This window comes from Carlito syrichta, unplaced genomic scaffold (assembly GCF_000164805.1).
Source record: "Carlito syrichta isolate Samal-C Ts95f unplaced genomic scaffold, Tarsius_syrichta-2.0.1 Scaffold311144, whole genome shotgun sequence".
Lineage (NCBI taxonomy): Eukaryota > Metazoa > Chordata > Mammalia > Primates > Tarsiidae > Carlito > Carlito syrichta.
The window spans coordinates 534641-555512 of NW_007255240.1; the positions used below are offsets into that span (position 1 = coordinate 534641).

The 20872-nt window shown below is 42.4% G+C and overlaps 1 protein-coding gene across 1 annotated transcript in view; it reads right to left on the reverse strand.

The window, feature by feature from the left end:
- The window catches only part of LRRK1 (leucine rich repeat kinase 1), a 185149-nt gene that overhangs the window by 77923 nt on the left and 86354 nt on the right, over positions 1-20872 (reverse strand). Inside the window, exons 3-5 of the mRNA XM_008068530.2 lie at positions 17733-17904; positions 13331-13510; positions 12753-12901 (exon numbers count right to left, since the gene is read on the reverse strand). Coding sequence (XP_008066721.1) covers positions 12753-12901; positions 13331-13510; positions 17733-17904 — 501 coding nt within the window. The remainder of the gene's footprint in view (positions 1-12752; positions 12902-13330; positions 13511-17732; positions 17905-20872) is intronic.

Here is a 20872-nt window from a genome sequence, read left to right on the forward strand (position 1 = left end):
CTCAGCCTTCCGAGTAGCCGGAATTACAGGCATGCGCTACCACGCCTGGCTGATTTTTTTGATTTATGTAGAGATGAAGTCTCACCAAGTTGCCCAGGCAGGTCTCGAACCCACGGACTCAGGCAATCCACTCACCTCTGCCTCCCAAGGCATGGGATTACAGGCTGAGCCACCGAGCCTGGCTCCAAGCCTTTCTTTTTGTAGTTAAACAATAACTCCCTGGACAGTGTCTTCTTCTTGTTGAGATAGCCAGTAAGACAAGAGCCACATTGTGATACAAGAAGGAAAAATAACCACCAAATGGCCAGAGAAGGTGCAAAATCAATGGGTCTCATCTCAAGCGAATAGACTCACTCAAAAGCCTGAAGCTGGAAGAAACCCTGAAAGCAGAGATGGCTCATGGTAGCAGACCCTGTGGCAATACCTGAGGGCTCATCCCAAGTCATCTGAGTGATGCCAGTGACTGCAGAAGCGAGAGCTGTGGGCAGGGATGGTGAATGGATACCCACAGGCTGGGGGTGAATTTCATGCCTGCAAATGTTCTCTAGGAACCCAGACCATCAGAAGAAGCCCCGAGCAACAGGGACTCAGCAACAGAGAATCAGCAGTGCTGGAGCCAGCCGCTCTGTCTCAGTCTCCTTTTGCACATGAAGGCTGCCACTGAGCAAGAACAGACTTCCTCAACTTTGTTCCCAGGAGAAATCCTCAGTGTGGATCTTCTAAACACCCCCTTTTCAAGTCCTTGCACTCTGAGGAGATAGGATCTCAGGGAGAGAGGGGACATTTAGAGGGAAGGATGAGAAGGACATTGTACCTTGACTGGCCATCTGCCTGCACATTATGGCAGGTGGACTCAGGCCAAGGACAATGAAGTGATGGCTGTAAGGATGGGGTGACAGGTTGAAGTGTGTCCCTCCACAAAGATATGCTGAGGTCCTAACCCTCTGAACCTCAGAATATGACCTTAATTAAAAACAGGATCTTTGCAGATGTAATCAAGTTAAATGGGGTTATTGGAAGGGGGGAGCCTCCAATATGACTAGTGTCCTCATAAAAAGGAGAAATTTAGACACAGATGTGAAGACACAGGTAGAAGTTGGCCATGTGATGCAGCTACACACCAAGGAACACCTGGACAACCAGCAATCACCAGAAGGTGGAAGAGGCAAGGAAAGACTCCCTCTTGGAGTCTCTAAAAGGAACTGACCCTGCTAATACCTTGATCTTCCACTTCTGGCCTACAGAGCTGTGAGAGAATATGTTTCTGTTGTTTCAAGTCCCCCAGTTTTTGGTACTTTGTACCAGCAATCTTAGGAAACTCATAAAGATGGTAACAGGCCAAGTGAAGACTGGAGGAGAAGTAAAGACCTGAGAACCCAGAACATTCCACTGACACAGATATGATCGTGTTCACAGAGATTATGAGAGGAAAAGCAAGAAACAGGTTACTGAAAGCCAAAAGCATTCCTGTTGAGATAAGTAGACTGGAAATGTAATTTTCAAAGGTAATGAAAATGACAGGAAAATCAGTCATTAAACTAGGGGAAAGCCTTTTAGGATTCTATAGTGTAAAAGGAGAATTTCACAAAAGACTTGAGGATAAATAACACAGAGAGGAGGGCAGAGAGAGACATAAGGGAGAGGACAGTTTCCTTCTAATCTTGGGAGAGTTTACTCCGTTAAATAAACGATTGAATGAGAGGAAAAAGTGAAATCAGTTCTCACAAAAGCATGTCCGCCAAAAATACTGTAATATCAGAATGAGTTGTAGTCAGCTGCCAAAATAATACTGAACAAAGAAAGAAAGGAAACATTACCATAGAAACCAGGTAAGTGAGCAAAGTAAGCACAAATATAACTTACAAGATGCACTTTGATCATATATTAAATAATCAACATGTCACAATCTGTGGCTATAAGGGCACAATCAAGGCGAACAGCCTGGAAGTTGAGTTGTGATGGGATGATAATGCCTTCTCAGCAACTCCTTGCAGCACCGGCAAAGCACCCTCACGGGCTCCTTTTCAACTGACCCCCACAGCAACCCTGTCAGGTGGGCGCAACTTGCACAAGAAGAACCTCAGAGAGGTGACTTGTTCAAAGGGACCCAAACTGGGCTTGCAATTTGGATGCCTGGTGTTCAGTCTGGTTCCCTTTCTACCATGCTGCCATGTCCATACAGCCAAGGAAAAGTTGACAGCAATTGAAGGGCATTAGGAGACATAACCCAGGTAGTGCAACAGTGATGAAACACAACCAACCACAACCAAAAAATATAGTGATGCTGTTTATGTTCCAACACAGGACAAAATAGGCAAAATAAAATGAATGAAAATGTAAGGAAAATATTAACAGAATATGGTGGATCAAATACACAAAGAATGAAGAGAGGAATTATAATGTCAGATACTACAATAACAATGGAAGAACACCAAATGGTGGGGCAAGAGAACAAACTCTGCTTCCAAGTAGATATGAGTTATCCACACACATTGACTGACTTCTGAGATGGGAAGGAAAAGTACATTAAAAAGGCAAGGCTCGGTGGCTCAGCCTGTAATCTCAGCACTTTGGGAGGCCGAGGTGAGTAGATTGCCTGAGCCCGCGGGTTCGAGATCTGCCTGGGCAACTTGAGGAGACCTCGTCTCTACAATGAATCAAAAACTAGCTGGGCGTGGTAGCACACGCCTGTAGTTCAGGCTACTTGGAAGGCTGAGCGGAAGGATCGCCGGAGCCCAGCAGGTTGAGGCTGCGGTGGCCGGGAACGTGCTACTGCACTCCAGTCTGGGTGACAGAGTGAGACTCCAACTCAAAAAAAAAAAAAAATTATGGGAGATGCCATCCTCAGTTGGAGTTAACAAACCAAATACTATGCTGAAATGCAAGATTTACTTTATAAAAATAAAAGTTCTCAAAGTGACCCAATAAGAGAAAAGGCAAACTAACATGTGAGACAAACAAGTAGGGGAAATAATCACTTCCCAAAGGCTCCTAATTCAATAAAAAATTTTTTCAGTCAAATATTTCAAATAACAAATAGTCCCTACGTTATATAAATAGTTCCTTAATACAGGACCCATTTTTGTTTTATGAGTCAAAACTAGTGATTTTGCAAGGGCCATTAAAATTCCAGGCCAATTACGTGTGTACATGAATGCAAAAACTGCAACGAAATTTTTAACAGAACACAACAACTAAATGCAAAGACTTAAGTTCTGTAGCCAGGTAGGGTCTTTACAAAGACAGCAGCATGGTGGAAACTCAGGGAAAACCCCGGCAAACTCTACCAAAGAAAGGAACACAGTGCTCCTCTTTGAATCAACTGAATGCCAAAAGAGAAGATGTGTTTAGTAAAATGTATCACTTTTTCTTCTCTAAAATTCTTAAAAATAGGTAAAGAGGTTTTTATTTAACAACAACAACAAAACCATGGTATTTTCTTCCTGTAGTATTTCAGTCATTCCTATTAAAAATAGGAAACTTATAAGAAAACTCTCGTCACTAGTTCTAGTTTAGGGATCTTGCCATTGGCTACTTGAGATAGGAAAAAAAAAAACAACAAAAACAAACAAAAACCCAAGAAATTAAAACACTATGTCTGTAGTTAACTAAACTACTTAACTTACTTTTGAGAGAACCCTCTGTTTCCTCAACTTTTAAATAAAGACAAAACTTCGACCTCACAGGATTTTATGAGATTAAACAGAATGTTTGGCAAAGTACTTTGTATTAGCTATGAAGTCTTTGTAAGCAGACGGTAGGTTATCGCATATTAAAATTTCAACCCTCCAGTCATTCACTCATCCACCAACCCATGCACCTGTCCATCCACCTATCCATTTTTATTTTTAGCAACTATCTATTTTTATTTTTGTTTTTTATAGAGAAGGGTCTGTGGCCCAGGCTGGAGTGCAATGGCTTGATCATAGCTCACTGCAGCCTCGAACTCCTGGGCTCAAGTGATCCTCCTGCCTCAGCCTTCCACAAAGTGCTGTGTTTATAGGCATGAGTCACTGTGCCTGGTCCGCAACCATCTATTAATCCTATTCCGAGCCCTACACTGAAAGGCAAACACAGTGGGGAGCAAAAGTGGCAAAGGTCCCTGCTTTTGGGATGCTTTCGGTCAAGTGGAGGAATTGACATTTAACAAAAATGTCACCATAACAGACAACTCCAAACTTGTTAAGTGCTATGAATAAAACAGACAGGATATAATGCGGGAGGATTTCAGAAAGTGACCAGGCCTGCAGGTTAGGGAAGGCCTTCCTGAGGGTGTTGTGTGGAGACCTGTAGGGTGTCCTGGGTCCAGGAGCAGCAGTGTGTTGAGGGCTGGGGAGGCAGGCTTGCTTTTTCCTAACTGGGGAGATCCTCTTGCAGGCATAGCATAGACTGTATGGTCTCTCCCTGCTACCGGACAGGTTGGTTTCTTCCCCCCTTTCTTCGCTGCATAAAATGGCAGTGCTTTGGGCATATAGCAATTACTGTTTATTTCACTTCAATATGTCCTAGAGGTATCCTTCAGAAAGGAAATATCAAATTCAGAACCATTCACTGGGAGAAGAGAGTTTCATAGCTTTTGTCACATGATGCCAATGACTTTCCACACATATGAAACCAATTTACAGCGCCAACAGCAAGACATTGGCATAGCCATTGCTCCACAGGCCTGCCAAGAGTCTTACTCAGCATGTATATTTATTTTTGCTAGTTTAATAGGTGTGTGACAGTACTTGAAAGTTGTTTTAATTTGCATTTCCATAATTGCCAATAAAGTTGTATATGTTTCTGTGCCATGATTTACTCTGTGTTTTCTTATATGTAAATTAACTGTTCATTTCTCTCAACATCTTACCCTGTGGAATCTGTGAGCAACATGGTAGCCAGGGGAGGGTCTGGCCTGTCACTGCTGAGTCCCAAGTATCTAGCAGGTGATCCACAAACACTGGTGGAACTGAATTCAATCATCAACTGACATGGAATTCCATCAAAGGCCCATCTTGGATTGAAGCATTTATCAGTTCTTTTTTTTTTTATCCCCAATGTTGCCTTACTTTTCTAATATTTCTTTTAAAAATTATATTTTAGTATAATTCATATTAAATTTAGTATAATTTTGCTGTAATATTTTAAACATATTCATATTATTTCTGATGATTCATCTTTACTTATCTTTAGAATTGAAATGCAACAATTTCCCTCTTATAACTGGGATAAATGTGTTTTCAATATACATATCCATAGGTCATATCTACATCTATATCCATAGCTATATTCTGATGACTTTTCAGTGCCTAACTCTAACCTGTCTAGAATCTATTTGCACCATAATGAATCTAAATCTCTATGCTGATATTCAACATTCTAACAACATTTGATAGTGTTTTTTACTCTTATTCTTTTCTTATTATGTTTTCTAGTTTATCACATAAGTTTAAATAATAATTTTATTATTTCTGCATGTCTATCTTATCAACCGTTTTCTCTAGTGAACTAAATATTTATATAACTGCTGCTTTGTATTATGTCTTAAAATCTAGTAGGACAAGACGAGCATCTGCCTGGAAAGCTGTGTGCTGCTCCTGCTCACTTATTCTGTTGTGTGACCTTGGCTATCCATTTCTGAGTTCTATGATGTGCTAACCCTATGTGTGGATAGTGTCACAGTTGTGATCCTATCCTACAGGGAAAGCTTATGAAAGAGGATGAGTGCAGGGAAAGATTCTGTATTCAGAAATTAAATAAAATGGACACGTGTGTAGAATCATGGGTTGAATTCCTCACCAGGAGGCAAGAAAAGTGGAATTGGTGGGAAGATGTCTGGAACTGTCCGGTGTTTGCTTTTGTGACTCCCAGAGGGAAGGTAAAAGGCTTTCTTTTCCACTCACACAGGTGAGTGTTGAAAAGGTCACACCACATGGAGTCAGAGTCCATGCCCCAGCACTGCCTTCTACCCACATAGACCTTGCTGGTCCAGAGACTGAATTCTGGGAATGCCAGTGCCTACCTCTGCTCCCTGTGACAATGGTAATGTATGTGAAAGTGCTCTAGAAGGCATGAAACTCTTGAAGAAAACCCTTTGTACCAAATGTGAGGCCTCATCTAGGGCAAGGATGCTCCCCAGAGGCCTTCTGTAGCCCTCGGGAGAGGCTGCCAGGCACAGCCCTCAGGCACTCTCACATGCATGCACTCTCACACAGCATAGCCAACTTCATCTGCAGTGTGCATGGCCCCAGTCAAGGCAGAGAGCCCATATGTGCCGCATCCTGGCCTTTCTGTGTATCCTGCAACTGCAAATGTCCAGACCTGCCAGACCATGCAGATGGGACACGCCTACTTCAGCTTGGAAGATGTGCAGTCGGATGTCTATGCTCAGTTACCCACCCAGGGAGTTGAAGGATGGTCACCAGGAACGTTTAAGCTACATAAGACAGAGCTGATCCAAAATGTAATAATAATAATAATAAAAATAAAAAATGTCCTTCTCTCTTTAGGTTAGCTGCCAGATCTGAAATCATTGGAGACTTTTAAAAGGAAATTAATAATTTCCCCACTGGGTTGTTTGAAATGAATTTCAGTTCTTATTTACTTCCCACACTTGAAAAAGCCCTGGTGAGCCCTCTAGCCTGGCCCTTGAACTGCTGAACAGAGGCGGACATCATGGTGATTCCGGGATCTGATTAGGCTTTTCCTGGCATTTCTGAGTTTTCCTGCTCCTTTATGGATGTGACAACATCAAAGCACTGGGATGTTTCTCATGGCAACACAGCTAAACATTGACAGGCCTTCTCATCAGACATTCAGCAGGACTTTGGCACTGCCCAGCCAGGGAAATGGTTTGGCCAGCTCTGACTTGACTTCACTCTTGCTCTTCTAAAAGTGTGTCCCAGCAGTCCAGACCATACAGTCTGGCTTCTGGAACCTTCCTTCACCAAATACCAACAACACCCATGCTGTCAGCTGCTGCCAGTGGAGAACAGATGTAGCTTCCCTGCACTTCCCTGTGTGCTGGCAGAGGTAGGTTCTGGCAGCCTGAGAACCAGGTGATGACCCAGAAACACGCAGGAGGGCCGCCGTACTGGGATGACTGTGCCTCCATGGAGGCAGTAATTTCTTTAAAAAAAAATCCTGACTAGCATGAACACACAAAAACCAAGAGGGCAGATGAATGATCTCCCAAAAATATTACTGCATGGCCTGTGGCTACCTGCCTCACCAATGCTAGAGGCAACAACCCACGTCACACGTGCCCTGGAGGGACTGTTACTTCAACAAGACTGCAGCCATGAGTGCCAGCAAAGCCAAGGGTGCGTCCAGGTCCTTATCATGCCAGCAAAGCACCCTTTTAGTGCTTACTTTTAATGTCTAATATTCTGAACCCCAAATGTCAGCTCAATCCCATGAGACACCTAAAAAAGTAAGAGCGCTTACCTCTGGCTCCCAAGTCATCGTTCCCGAGTGTTGGGCCCCTCTTTCCTCTCTTCTGCCAGCAGCACAGAAGGAATTTCTAACCTGTGACAGGTTAGAAATCACGGGGCAGATGGACACACCCACTCCAAGGTTCTTGCCTTGGAAACTCACTAGAATGATAAAAATACCCCCTGCTTTGGGGAAGCTCAAGGAGTCCTTATGACTCAGGTTGAGCTGAAGTTTCATTTCCTCTTCTGATTCCACCCAAGAGAATCAAGGAGAGGAAAAGCAACATTGTCTTTTCTTTGTCTTCTCATTGATAAAATGCAGCAATCACTTCCTCTGTGCTCTGTGCCCACCCTGGTACACGTGACAGGAGTCAGTCCACAGAAAAGATCACAGATACCAAGTATTTCTGCTTTTAACCGTGTGCCAAGAGAATCGATGTTACTGGCTCTTAACCTCAGGTGCACATTGGAATCACTGGATAATTTTTAAAACTCCAGATGCCAGGTCCCACCCCAGAGATTTCAGAGTTAATCGGCATAGGGTATGGCCTGAGCATCAGGATTTTTAAAAGTTCCCAGGGATTCTGATGTGCAGAAAAGTATGAGAACCACTGGTCTGCATGAAGCCTGGGCAGTACGATTCAGAAAGAAACGGAGAAAGTCCTGCATTCAGGAGATGCAGGTTCTGAGCTGGGCATCAATACTGTTTAGTATATATTGTCCTTGAACAAGTAACATAATGTCTTTCTACTGCAAGATTTTCATCTGTAAAACAATTCTATTCCCTGTAGTTCTTAGAGAAATACCAAGTTCCACATAAATGTAAGGGTCAGCTGATTATTATTTCATTTTGCTACATGAGGCAAACATCAACTGATATTTACTGAGCCCTTACTATGTGCCAAGCCCTGTGTTAAGTGTACAGCTGCCCTCAATGGTAGAGACTATGATTATCCCTATTTTATAACTGAGAAAACCAGCTGAGGCCCAGAATGTTAATGTACAGAAGGTAGAACATCAGTATTCCTTAGAAGTTAGGAAACCAGCAAGAATAAGGGAAGGGTAAAAAGAAAATAGCAATAAATATAATTTTAAAAGATGAAAGGACTACATTATCATGACAGGTCCCATACAACTGTGAAGTGTGTAGATTACTCTTTCAAAAGATATACACTAAGATGGAAGTAAAATTGAATGTTGTTTATAAGAAATATACCTAAATCAGAGATACAGAAAAAAAATCTGAAAATAAAGATCTGGGAAAACTTATCCAAGGTTGATCTAAAGAAAAAGAGGGCAATGTGGCCACGTGAAGAGAAACCAAACTCAATTTCAAGGACAGAGGCATCAACAGGATTAAATTGGTTATTTGATATAATGAAAATAGGTATTGATGAGATATAAAGTCATAAACCAAAGGTATGTGAAGCAAACCCTTGTGGAAACATAAGAAGAATGAGATAAAAAAATATATACTTATATACAGACATAGATGTATGTATACTTTTATATCTCTAAATATCTGGATATCTCTCTGTATTTCAGATTTTGATTTTAAAAAGTCAGCAGAAATACTCAAGCACAGAAAGGGCTTGAGTAATGCAATCAACAAACTAAAATTAGAAAAAAGACAGAAATAAACAAATATTCAACTCAAGAAATCTGAAAAAGAGCTACAATAGCCAACATGTGTTGGGCATTGTTATGAACATTACCGCATTTATTTGTCAAAACAATTGTACCTCTGAGACAGGCACTCTACTGCTTTTTCCATTTTCCAGATGAACAAACCAAGATGCAGAGAAAGTATCAGATGAAGGTCCTGGAGCAGTGAAACCTGGAGCCAAAGCCTTGTATTAACCTCAACACCAGCAATAAAATGTGCATAAAAGAACATATGAAAAGGCTATAATGCAGATAAAAGTCAATTAATGAAATAACAAACAAAACAAATCATAAAACAATGTCTAGCAAGTTCCTTGACAGGGTTTGATTAAGTTAGAAAGAGAAAAAGTAAAACTGTTCAACCTCATAAATGAAAAAAGAAATGTAACTATAGCTATAGAATAAAATAATTATAAAAGAAAATGTTGGCTGGGCTCAGTGGCTCGGTCTGTAATCCCAGCACTTTGGGAGGCCGAGGCGAGTGGATCGCCTGAGCCCATGGGTTCAAGACCCACCCGGGCAACTTGATGAGACCTCATATCTACAATTAAAAAAAAAAATTAGCTGGGTGTGGTAGTGCACACCTGTAATTCCGGCTACTTGGAAGGCTGAGGCAGAAGAATCGCCGGAGCCAAGCAGGTCAAGGCTGCAGTGGCCGGGAGCGTGCCACTGCACTCCAGTCTGGGTGACAGAGTGAGACTCCAATTCAAAAAGAAAAAAAGAAAAAGAAAAAGAACATGTCAATGCAATGCCATGGTGGCAACTTCAAAAATCTAAAGGAAATTGATGATTTTCTACCAAAACATAGTCTCCTGAACTGTATATAAGGAAAAAGCAAATAATCTGAACTGACAAATGATTTCAGAAGAAGTCAGAAAATAAAGACTTGTTTTATCTAACTAACCTTTAACAATAAATAATTTCCATAAAACTTCTACAGACCATAATAAGACGGAAAGTTCTTTAAGACATTTTGTAAACCTAGCATAATCTTATATCAAACATCATAAAAGCAATACAAATAGAAAATTATAGATCAATTTATCTATAAATATAAATGCAAAAATTATAAATGAAATATCAGTATATAAATCCAGAAGTTAAAACACCAATTAGTATTTACTATAGGAATTCAAGTCTGGACTAACATCTATCATCATTATTAATTTATTAAATCAAAAAATTAAGGTAGAAAGGCTAATTTGCAATAGCTGAAAAGAGGGAATTTGACAAAAACCAGCAACTTTTCCTAATAAAAACTCAATGCAAAATTAATACATGGGGAAATTACCTAAATATAACAAGAGTCTATTTGCCAAAAACCCACAGCAAATGCTCATGAACTGCTGACATTAAGACCTTTAAAATCAGGAACAAGATAGATACACCTACTATCATGATTATTCAGCTTTTGAAATTTCTAGAGATATACAATAGGACATGGAATCAAATAAGTTATATAAATATTGGATAAAGAGAAACAAAATTGCTTTGAATTTGTAGATGACTTGATCATATACTTACTCAAGGAACTCTACTAAAAACTCTTAGAATAAGAGAAGTTGGTAAGGAGACTGGATAAAACATAAATAAACAAAAAACTTTTTCTTAATATCAGCAACATCAGATTGAAAATGGAAATAGGAAAGATTTGTATATATGTCATTAAAATGGTGGCAAAAACAACAAAAAAGTCACAAATAAACAAAATAGGTCCAGGACCTTTAGGAAGAAAACAATAAAATCTTGTTAAATAACATAAAAGCTACATAAATAGAGTTACTGTGGAAAATGTACGAAATAGAAAAACAAATGTTTAATAAAAGTCAAGATGTCTTTGAAAAAACAGTGAGTAGAAAGCTTGTATTAACAGATTTCAAGATTAAAGGAAGTGCCTTATAATCAAAACAATATGGTCTTTTCCAGAAACAGATTAATAGGCCAGTGAACCATACCAAGAATTCTAAAACATATACAAGCATAGATATTAGGGAAAATGCCAATGGTGACATTTCAATTCAGATAGAAAAGGAAAGTTTTATTTTAAAAACTGTACTGAAATAACTGGCTATCCATCTAGAAAAGATGAAAACTAGACCCTTTACCCTCCTTCATATAACACACACAGATAAATATGAGAAGAGTTAAAGCTTAACATGAAAAAACTAAAAAAAACTAAAAAAAAAAAAGAAACTCCAAGAGAATATTTATAGAAAATTAGAGTAGAAATGACCTTATATAACCAGATACCATACAGGAAAATATGTTTAACTTCATAATATTATATCTTTGCTATCACAAAAAATAACAGACAAAAGGAAAATAATGGATTGGGGGATATTTAGTAACAAATATGATAAACAAAGGCTTAAAAATTCTTAATGTACTAAAGACTCTTAAAGTGAGACAAAAACCCAACAACTCTGAAAAATAATCAGTAAAAATTAACATGCAATTCACATAAGGGGAAATGCAAATAGCTCATGAATATATGAAAAGATATTCAATATTATTAATCATAATAAAATGGAAATGAAGACAAGGAGATATCATTTTCACCCACCAGACTAATGAAAATTAAAAGGCTCCAGGATACCTAATGCTGGCTGAGGTGTGGGGACAGACAGTCCATATATTTCTGGGGAAGGTATGAATCACCACAGTTTTGGGGGGCAGTAATGCCAGAGCAGTCTACCTCTAGGATTCTGGTGTACATAAGCAAACATACCCTAGCAAATCAGGCTACGTTACAAGAGGCAAAAGTGGAAATAATCCAAATGTCCACCAACAGGAAAAGAGCTGAGGTTATTAAGTTACACTGGCTCTATAGATTTAAAACCTGTATCCAGAAGAATGAGTTGCAGCCACATGGATGGATCTAGAGGAAGTCTATGATGAAGTACTAAATTTAAAAAGCCAAGTTGAAGATAACGTAAATGATGTAATACTATTTTAGTTACTAAAGTTGGATATTACCTAGAACTAGACCCAGTACAGGTTTGTAAATGCTTTTATAGTTTTGCATAGGGAAAGATGTAAAAAAGAACCTTGCCAGATTGTTAATTTAGTGACTTAAGGGGGGCAGATTTATCATTTTTATTACATCTCGACTGTTTTCACTTGTTATAACAAGCACATATAACTTTTCAATTTAAATATTTAATAAAGAAAAATTTAAAAATAAATTCCTAAAAAGTGTGGCATGTTTAGCCAATTTTGGAAAAAAACCAAAGCAAAGAAAACCTTGAGAAAGTATGTGAGGCCCAGATTTCAGATCTCACCCTGCTATGGCTTGAAAGTCTCTCCAAAAGTCACGTTGACATGTAATTGCCATTGTGATGACAGTACGAGGTAGGATCGTTAAGAGGTGACTAGGCCAGGAAGGTTCCACTCTCATGAATGAATTGATGTTATCATGGGAGTGGGTTCATTATCTCGAGAGCAGGTCGTCATGAAAGCAAGTCTGCCCCTCTCTTGCCCTCCTGCCTTCGCCATGGGATGCTGCTGCATGAAAACCCTCACCAGATGCTGGCTCTTTGCTCTTGGACTTCCCAGTCTCCATAACTATGAGTCAAATCAATTTCTGTTTATTATAAATTATCCGATCTGTGGTATTTTGTTATAGCAGCACAAAATGGACAAAGGCACAGCCCTTAGGCAATGACTACTCACCGTTTTCCCCAGATAACTGCTGGGCAAGGCACTGGCTTCAATGAAATATTTCCTGAGGAGATGCTTGCTGGGGTCGGGACTATCCAGTAAGATGTAGGAACAGAAATTGGCCCCATGCCTGAGCAGGAATATGGCAATGTCTTCATTCCCTAGAGGGACAAAAACAGAAAGCCAAGGGCACTTAGACATGGAGAGTGTCCAAGTTGTGCCAAAGACGGACTCTAACATGGGGAATGGAAACTGAAAAGGTGCTGGTGCTGGTTGAACTTCTCCAGCTTCCCTTGATGCATCGAGTTCCTGTTTGTGGGACAATTTCGGTGGGACTCTGCCCTTTGGCGTGTTCACACAACAGTCCCATTTGCCACAGTGGTTCCCTGTCATGAAATCCCCTTGCAGAGGATAGTTGGGGGAAATGAAGGTCAGTGCAGCTGTTCTGAAAAAGAAACACAGAACAGGAGTTGCAAAAATCTCCCCACAGAGGTGGTTTCAGAGCCAGAAGGAGAGTGAAGACAGGGTTCCACATCTGGAAGTCACCATGGTTTGCATGGGCAGGGCTGACTTGGGGATGGGGAACCCACCTGCCTTGATGGCTGCGTAGAGGGGCAAGCGCACGATGACAGGAAACTCATTCTTCCTGACAGCATAGCTCTCCGGGTCAGCCCCATGTGTCAGGACCAGGAGCTTCACGACCCCTAGGTGTCCTCGCTGGCTAGCCAAGGCCAGCATCCAGTTGAGCAGTCGCTGGGGGCTGCAGGGACCTGGCAAGAGACAACAAGACAAAGGAAAGTGCCACTGGAGGCGCTACTGTTCTTGCCCCCATCTTCCCTCTGACCATTAATAAGATGGAGCTGTCCTTTTTCTGCTGAAAGCTGCCTCAGTGAGTTGATAGTGTTTTCGGAAACGTTCCTTCTGAATTGTATAAGACATCTCCCCACATCATTAAAAACCCACCTGTGGTCAGACCACGCCATGGCATGCATAGTGTGATCTTAGCCGACTAAAAACTGGATAAGTGGAAATAAGACTAGAAAGAACCACCCCAGGGTTGCAGTATTATCTGAACATTCCCCAAACTCTCTTTCTCATCCCCACCCTGCTGTCCCCTCTGGAGTAGTACTACACATAGGAGTACAAACTTTGGAGACAAACAGCTTAGGGTTAAAATATTTTAGCGGTGTAATTTTAGACAGAGTTCTTAACCTCTCTCTGCCTCAGCTCACCCATTGGTAAGATGGCAACAACACAACACCTATCCTCCCAAGTTGAGTGCAAGGATTACATAATATAATGTACATCAAGTGTCTGGATCAATAAATCCTAATTCATTATGTTATTCATTATGCTATTAGAGTACTACCACTTTATTGCATTTTCAAATTATCTATAATATACACATATTACTTTAATAAATTATAATAATAATAAGTTTTTATGAAAGAAATACTCTCCAGCCTAAAGCTTTGTGAATTACTCCCTGGAAGAACCGCCTACTTAATTTCAGGCTGAAATAACGCTTAGCACATTGAATTAACAGAGACAGTGTGGGCTGAAGTGTTACAGTATCTTCTTCAAGTTCAAAATCTTTTGGGTCTAGTTGCCATGGGAAAATTACCTCATCTTCTGCATTGAGATTTCCCAAATGCATCATAACATTGTCTCATTTCCAGAGGCATAAAGTCCTTAGGGACTGAAGTGCTACCAAGCATGGAGACAGTGACCCTCTCCTCTACAATAGGATATTGACCAGGAACCAGAGATCAGAATGGCAGGGATTAAACTTCACCAAATAGGGCAGCTGGCATAGGGTCTATGCTGGAGCCTGTACTATGTAAATGTCCCTTCTTCTCTCTATATTGTTAACCAAGAATGAATGATTCAGAGGTGTGGATATAGTTTAGATAGTTGCCCCCTCCAAATACCATGTTGAACTGTGATCCCCAATGTTGGAGGTGGGGCTTTCTGGGAGATGACTGGATCACGAACGGCTTGGTACTGTTCTCTCAGTAATGAGTGAGTTCTCACTCTATTAGTTCACGATTAGTTGATTGTTTCCAAGAGTCTGGCACCTCCTTCTCTGTTTCTTACTTCTGTTCTCACCAAATGTTATGCCTGCCCCCTCCATCTTCTGCCGTGATTGTAAGCATCCTGAGGCTTCACCAGAAGCCTAGCAGATGCCAACACCACGCAGAACTGTGAACCAAATAAACCTCTTTTCTTTATAAACTACCAGCCTCAGGTATTTCTTTATAGCAATGTAAGACAGACTAACACAGGTATATTAACAGAAAACAAGTGATCCCTAATTCATTTCCTGCAGGAATACCTAGGTAAGGGAAATGCAGTAGTCGTGTTGTCAACTTCTGTGAGGATACAGCTGTGTCAGTCTTCAGAGGCAGGCACTACATTTCAAATCCATGATTTTATTTTATTTTTTGAGTTGGAGTCTCACTCTGTTGTCCAGTTTGGAGTGCAGTGGCATGCTCACAGCCACTGAAACCATGACCTGCTGGGCTCCAGTGATCCTTCCGCCTCAGCCTTCCAAGTAGCTGGAACTACAGGTGCGTGCTACCACGTCTGGCTAATTTTTATTTATGTATTTATTATAGAGACAAGGTCTTGCCAAGTTGCCCAGGCTGGTCTCGAACCCCTGGGCTCAGGCAATTCTCTCACCTCAGCTTCCCAAAGTGCTAGGATTACAGGCTTGAGCTACTGTGCCTGGCCAGACCCGTGATTTTAAATAAGGAAACCGAAGCTCAGAGAGATTTGGAAACTTGCTGAAGGTCCCACAGCTGGTCACTTAAATCCTGCTTTGCCAAAATTCAAAGGAGTGCTCTCTTCAGCACACACATCCTGGCATGTATTCTCTGACTCCTAAAGCCAAGAGCACTCAGAGGGAACCCATTTTGGCTTCTGCCCCTCCTCCTGCTCAGCTTCAGACACCAGGAGTTACAAAGTGCCGTCTTCAAGGGGCCTATCCCACCACCCTCTCCTCCTGCTCCTCAAAACCCTCTTTTGTTCTCCTGCTGCCTCTTGTTGGTCTTCTGGACCTACCTTGCTCCTGACCGTGGCTGCCTTCCCTTTGGCTTGGGAATGCTCAGAGAGCACACACACTGCTTTGCCTGCTCCTGCATTTCTCGTAGGGCCCGGCACAATGGTCTGAAACCCTTTAGTCCTTAGCAATCCTGCCTGGAATTGAATTGAAGACAGGACGTTTCTGGGAGCAGCTGAAAACAGCCCAGCCCAGCTCCCTGCTCTGCAGAAGCAGACATCCCAAGTCCCTTCCTCATTTATCTGCCAAGTAAACTCCTATTCATCCTGCAAAGTCCAGTTCAGATGCCAGTCTCTCTCAGAAGACGTCATTCTGCATCCAGGCAAGACCACCCCCTGATGTGTACTCCTACACCTCTGTGTAAATACTCTAACATCTGCATGATTACACTGCACAGAGTTACTTATTTTTGCCTCAATTTCCCCTGCGTGGCCAGGAGCTGCAAAGGGCTGGGACAACTTTTAAAATTCTCTCTCAAGTTCTGCGGTGTGCTTAGTACTTGGCAGTGTTCAGTAAAGATTAGCTACAAGTAGGTGATTGGATCACCTGGCACAGACTCTTCAGGGCTAGAACAGAGATAATCTTGGGGATCCCTGAAAAGGGAGAGTCAGCCTTTGGCTCATCCCTGCCCTCCTTGTCTTACCTCACCCAGTTTGCTTCTTATAGACCCTAAAACTTCTCTGATATCTGCCCATAACCTCATTCCCCCTCCAGATACATGAAGGGGGCACCAGCTGAAAACCAACTCTGAGCACAGATCTCTCTCAAAGCCCACAGTCAGACACCCCCAGACAGGACGGCTACATATGGGTGGGGCCCGATGGAAGATGAAAACAAAGGGGCCACTTGTTTAAAAATTATGAGAAATAATTCAGTAAGTGAATAAAGACTTATGCCAAGCCTGGGCCCTTCCAGGCTCAGGGACCAGTGTAACTGCACAGTTGTCCACCAAGAAGGCTGGCCCTGTTCCCAAGAAAAATCCCAACTCCCAGCGTGCACGGCTAAGGTATGCCTCAACCTACAGCTGCAGCAATGCCTGCCTGGACTCATATAGTACTGCTGAGACACGGCCACCAGAGGAAGTGACAGGGGACCAGGACACCTGGAGTTTACCAGAGAAAATAATTACTTGTTACTAGAAAAGCAACACAGTATGGCACATCCATCCAGTGGAATATTATTCCGTCATAAAAAGAAGGGAACTATCCAGTCATGAAGAGGTATGGAGGGCCCTCAAAGGCATATTGCTAGGTGGAAGGAGCCAGTCTGAAATGGCAACATACTGGAGGATTCCACCTATATGACATTCTGGGAAAGGCAAAGAAAGTAAAAAATCAGTGGTTGCTGGGGGTCTGGGGAGGGCGAGATGACTAGGTGGGGCATGGAGGATTTTTTAGGGCAGTGAGACTGTGCTGTATGATACTACAGTGGTGGATATGCATCCTTATGCATTTATCAAACCCATAGAAGTGTACAACACCAACAGCAGATCCTAATGTAAGCTATAGACTTGGTTAGTAATAAGGTATCACTATTGGTTTATCAACTGTATCAAATGTACTACACTAAAACAAAGTATAAATAACTGGAGAAAGAGTGTGTGTGTGACATATTGAGAACTGTGCTTTCCAATCAATTTTTCGGTAAACCCCAAACTTCTCTAAAAAAGAAAGTCTATTGATTAGAGAGAAGCAACATTGATTATATTCTTTATCAAACATAGTGTACGTGAATTTTCCTGGTGAATTCATCGGGGTAGGAGATGGGATGTGGCCAGCAGGCAGTTGTCACTGTGTCTGGATTGTCGGCTGAAGGCCCCAGATTTCTTGATCTCATTTTTGGTGAAAGCATAAAGAAGTAAGCATTTTGGGGCAGTGTCCAAGAAGAGGGTCCCCTTAGAGGTGGTAAGGAGCTCATGGTCTGTGATTTACCTGGCAATGACTCGAGCAACTCCTGTACAACTTCTGTGTGCCCAAAGTGCGCTGCCACCACAGCTGGGTTGTCATCAGTGGGCTCAGTGGGCAGCTCCACACGCCTCTCGGTGAGTAGATACCGGACCATCTCCAGATCCCCATAGGCTGCCGGGATGTTCAGAAGCTGGCCCTGGTCAGAACAGAACAGTGCTCCAGTGAGATCAGTTTGGGAAGTACTTAGAGAACTGGCTTTAGATGCCTCACCAGGTCCCTGCATAAGATTAGAGTGACTTTGTCTAGATGACAGCACCAGCCAGGTGTGGCTGTGGCATGCTTGAAATGTGGCTTGCCTGAAGTGGGAGGGAATGCAATTTCATAGGTGACTTCAAAGACCTGGCACAAAATGGGTAAGCTGGCTTATCAGTACTTTATATCAATCATAAGTTGAAATGATGATTTAATATACTCAGGTTAAAATAATGTTATTAACATTCTGCCTGTTTCTGTTTACTTTTTTTTTTTTTTTAAGAGACAGGGTCTTGCTATGTTGCCCAGGCTAGACTTGAGCTCCAGGGCTCAAGAGATCCTCCCACCTCAGCCTCCTGAGTAGTTGATATTGTAGGCACATACCTGTTTATTTCTTTAATGTGGCTACTGGACCATTTATATTATGTGTGTGGCTTGCATTCTATTTCTGCTGGACAGGGTGACTCTTGACCACCTGCCTCATAAAGATGGGGACTATGTGAGTGTCCCTTCCTGGCACAGAGCCAGAGCTCAATTACTATCAGTATATGTTGAATGAATCTCAGGAAGAGGGAAGGCAGCCCAGGCTCTCCGGGACCATCCTGCAAATTATTCATAAAGGAATGTGACAGATGAGGGGACTCCACAGATTTGAATCCTGGAGACCCAGATCCCCCAGCAACATGCAGTGGGATTTTTTTTTTGGATACAATGTCTTGCTCTGTCACCCACCTAAACTGGAGTGCAGTGACATGATTACGGCTCACTATAGCCTCGACCTTTGGGCTCAAGTGATCCTCCCACCTCAGCCTCCTGAGTAGCTGGGACTACAGGTGCGCACCACTATGCCTGGTTAATTTTTTCAATTTTTATTTTTGTGGAGATGGAGTCTTGCTATGTTGTGCAAGCTGGTCTCGACCTCTCGGACTCAAGTGATCCTCCAGCCTATGCCACTCAAAGGGCATGGATTACAGGCATAAGTCACCATGCTCTGCTGGAATTTGTGACTTGGTGGCTGGGGTGGGGCGGGGGGTGCTGAGTTCCTGCTTCATTTCAGCCATTCAGGCACACAAAGGTTCTATGAGGTGGGCCATGGATTACCACATGGACAAGGACATGGAGGTTCAGAGAGATTTTGTAGCTTGCCCAAGATCACACAGCTAGTAGGTGGCTGTCAAATGGCCTTGACTTTTCACGAGCTCCCTAGGTCAGAGAAAAGGATGCTCAGATGGGTGCTAGATGGGTGTGTGAAGTATTTGACTGCATTACTGAAACTCCAAGTCCTCTGGAATCTGCTACTTCCTAAGGGCTTGACCATCAGTGTGTTGAAGAAGGCGGATGGGAAACCAAGTTGGAACAGAACGGCCAGTGCCACTGTCAACGTTTACCGAGGCCCTGCTGTGTGTAAGAGGCAGGGCTGGGCAGGAGGATGCCAGTGAGCCGTTTCTGGCCTCCATGGATTTACAGTTAAGCTCAAGGTGGGAATATCCATAAAACAGTCCCAAATGAGCATATTTTACTTGCTGAGTAGTTTAGAAAACAAGTGCCTTTGGAGATCACTTTGGGGTGAGCAGGGAAGGAATGGATAAATGGAGCCTCCCAGGGAAGAGAACAGATTTTTTTTTTTTTTGAGTTGGAGTCTCACTCTGTCACCCAGACTGGAGTGCTGGGCTCCGGCAATCCTTCCACCTCCACCTTCCAAGTAGCCGGAATTACAGGCAAGCGCCACCATGCCTGGCTGATTTTTTTGATTTATTGTAGAGATGAGGTCTTGCTGCCCAGGCAGGTCTTGAACCCACGGGCTCAGGCAATCCACTCACCTCAGCTTCCCAAGGCGCGGGATTACAGGCTCCCCGGCTGAGAACAGATATTTATCAAGCTCTTACCATTGCCAGATGCTGCACCGAGTACTTTATTTATATGGTCAACTCAATCCTCCTAATGATCTTGCCAGAAATGTATCTGTATTTCTGTCTTATGGATGAGGAAATAAAAGCTTGCCCCTGCTTAGGGAGTTTATGGCCAGCAGAACCATAAACCAGGATTTGAACTGGGGTGTGGGTCTAGCTCTGAAGCTATGTCCCTCAGCTCCTGCCAAGACTTCTTGGAAAATGTGGGACTTGGAGGAAGGTTTGGGTTCTGCAAGAGGAGTGAATGGGCTGGCGGTGAGAAGTATGTCCGACTGGTAAGGTGAGGCACACTCTAAGGGGCTGGAATTATTTGGAGGACAGTAGAGTCATATTTCCAATATGACCAGAAAAGAAAAGCTCGCCCATCTGCCACTCTGCTCAGTGTGGGGCCCAGTAGCACACTGCCATACCAGGAAAGCATTTGCATTATGGAGAAAAGCCACAGTGATTGATTAAACAATTCACCACACACAAGTAACAGCTGTCTAGCTTCTGTTGGTTAGAGGTTTAAAAGCCCCATCCTCCAGAGGTGGTAAGTGATATCATCGGAGCAAGTCCAAAGCCAAGAGGGACTCAAATGGTGAAAATGGTCAGAGCTGGCTCTCTGGCTGGAGACAGCTCAGAGGCTCTGTAGTGTGTATTTATTTTCATTCAAACAGCATAGAAAAGTACACAATAAAAAGCAGGCGTTCCTCTATGCCTCCACTTCCTAAACCCCCTCTGCAAAGGACACCACTCTCACATAGCTTTCCAGAACATGTTGTTGCACACACACTCACAAGTAATCCCATACGAACCAAAAGCTTTTTTCACTCAATCCATTATGACTTTTTATTGGCAATATAACATATCTACAGAAAAGAACAAACATGGTAAGTGTTCCATTTCAGGTATTGAACTCATCCATGTAACTGGCCCCAGCCCCAGGAACAGGACTCTACCCAGAAGCCCCCTTGTGTCTCTCTAGTCACTGCCCTACCAGAGGAACCACTATATGGACTT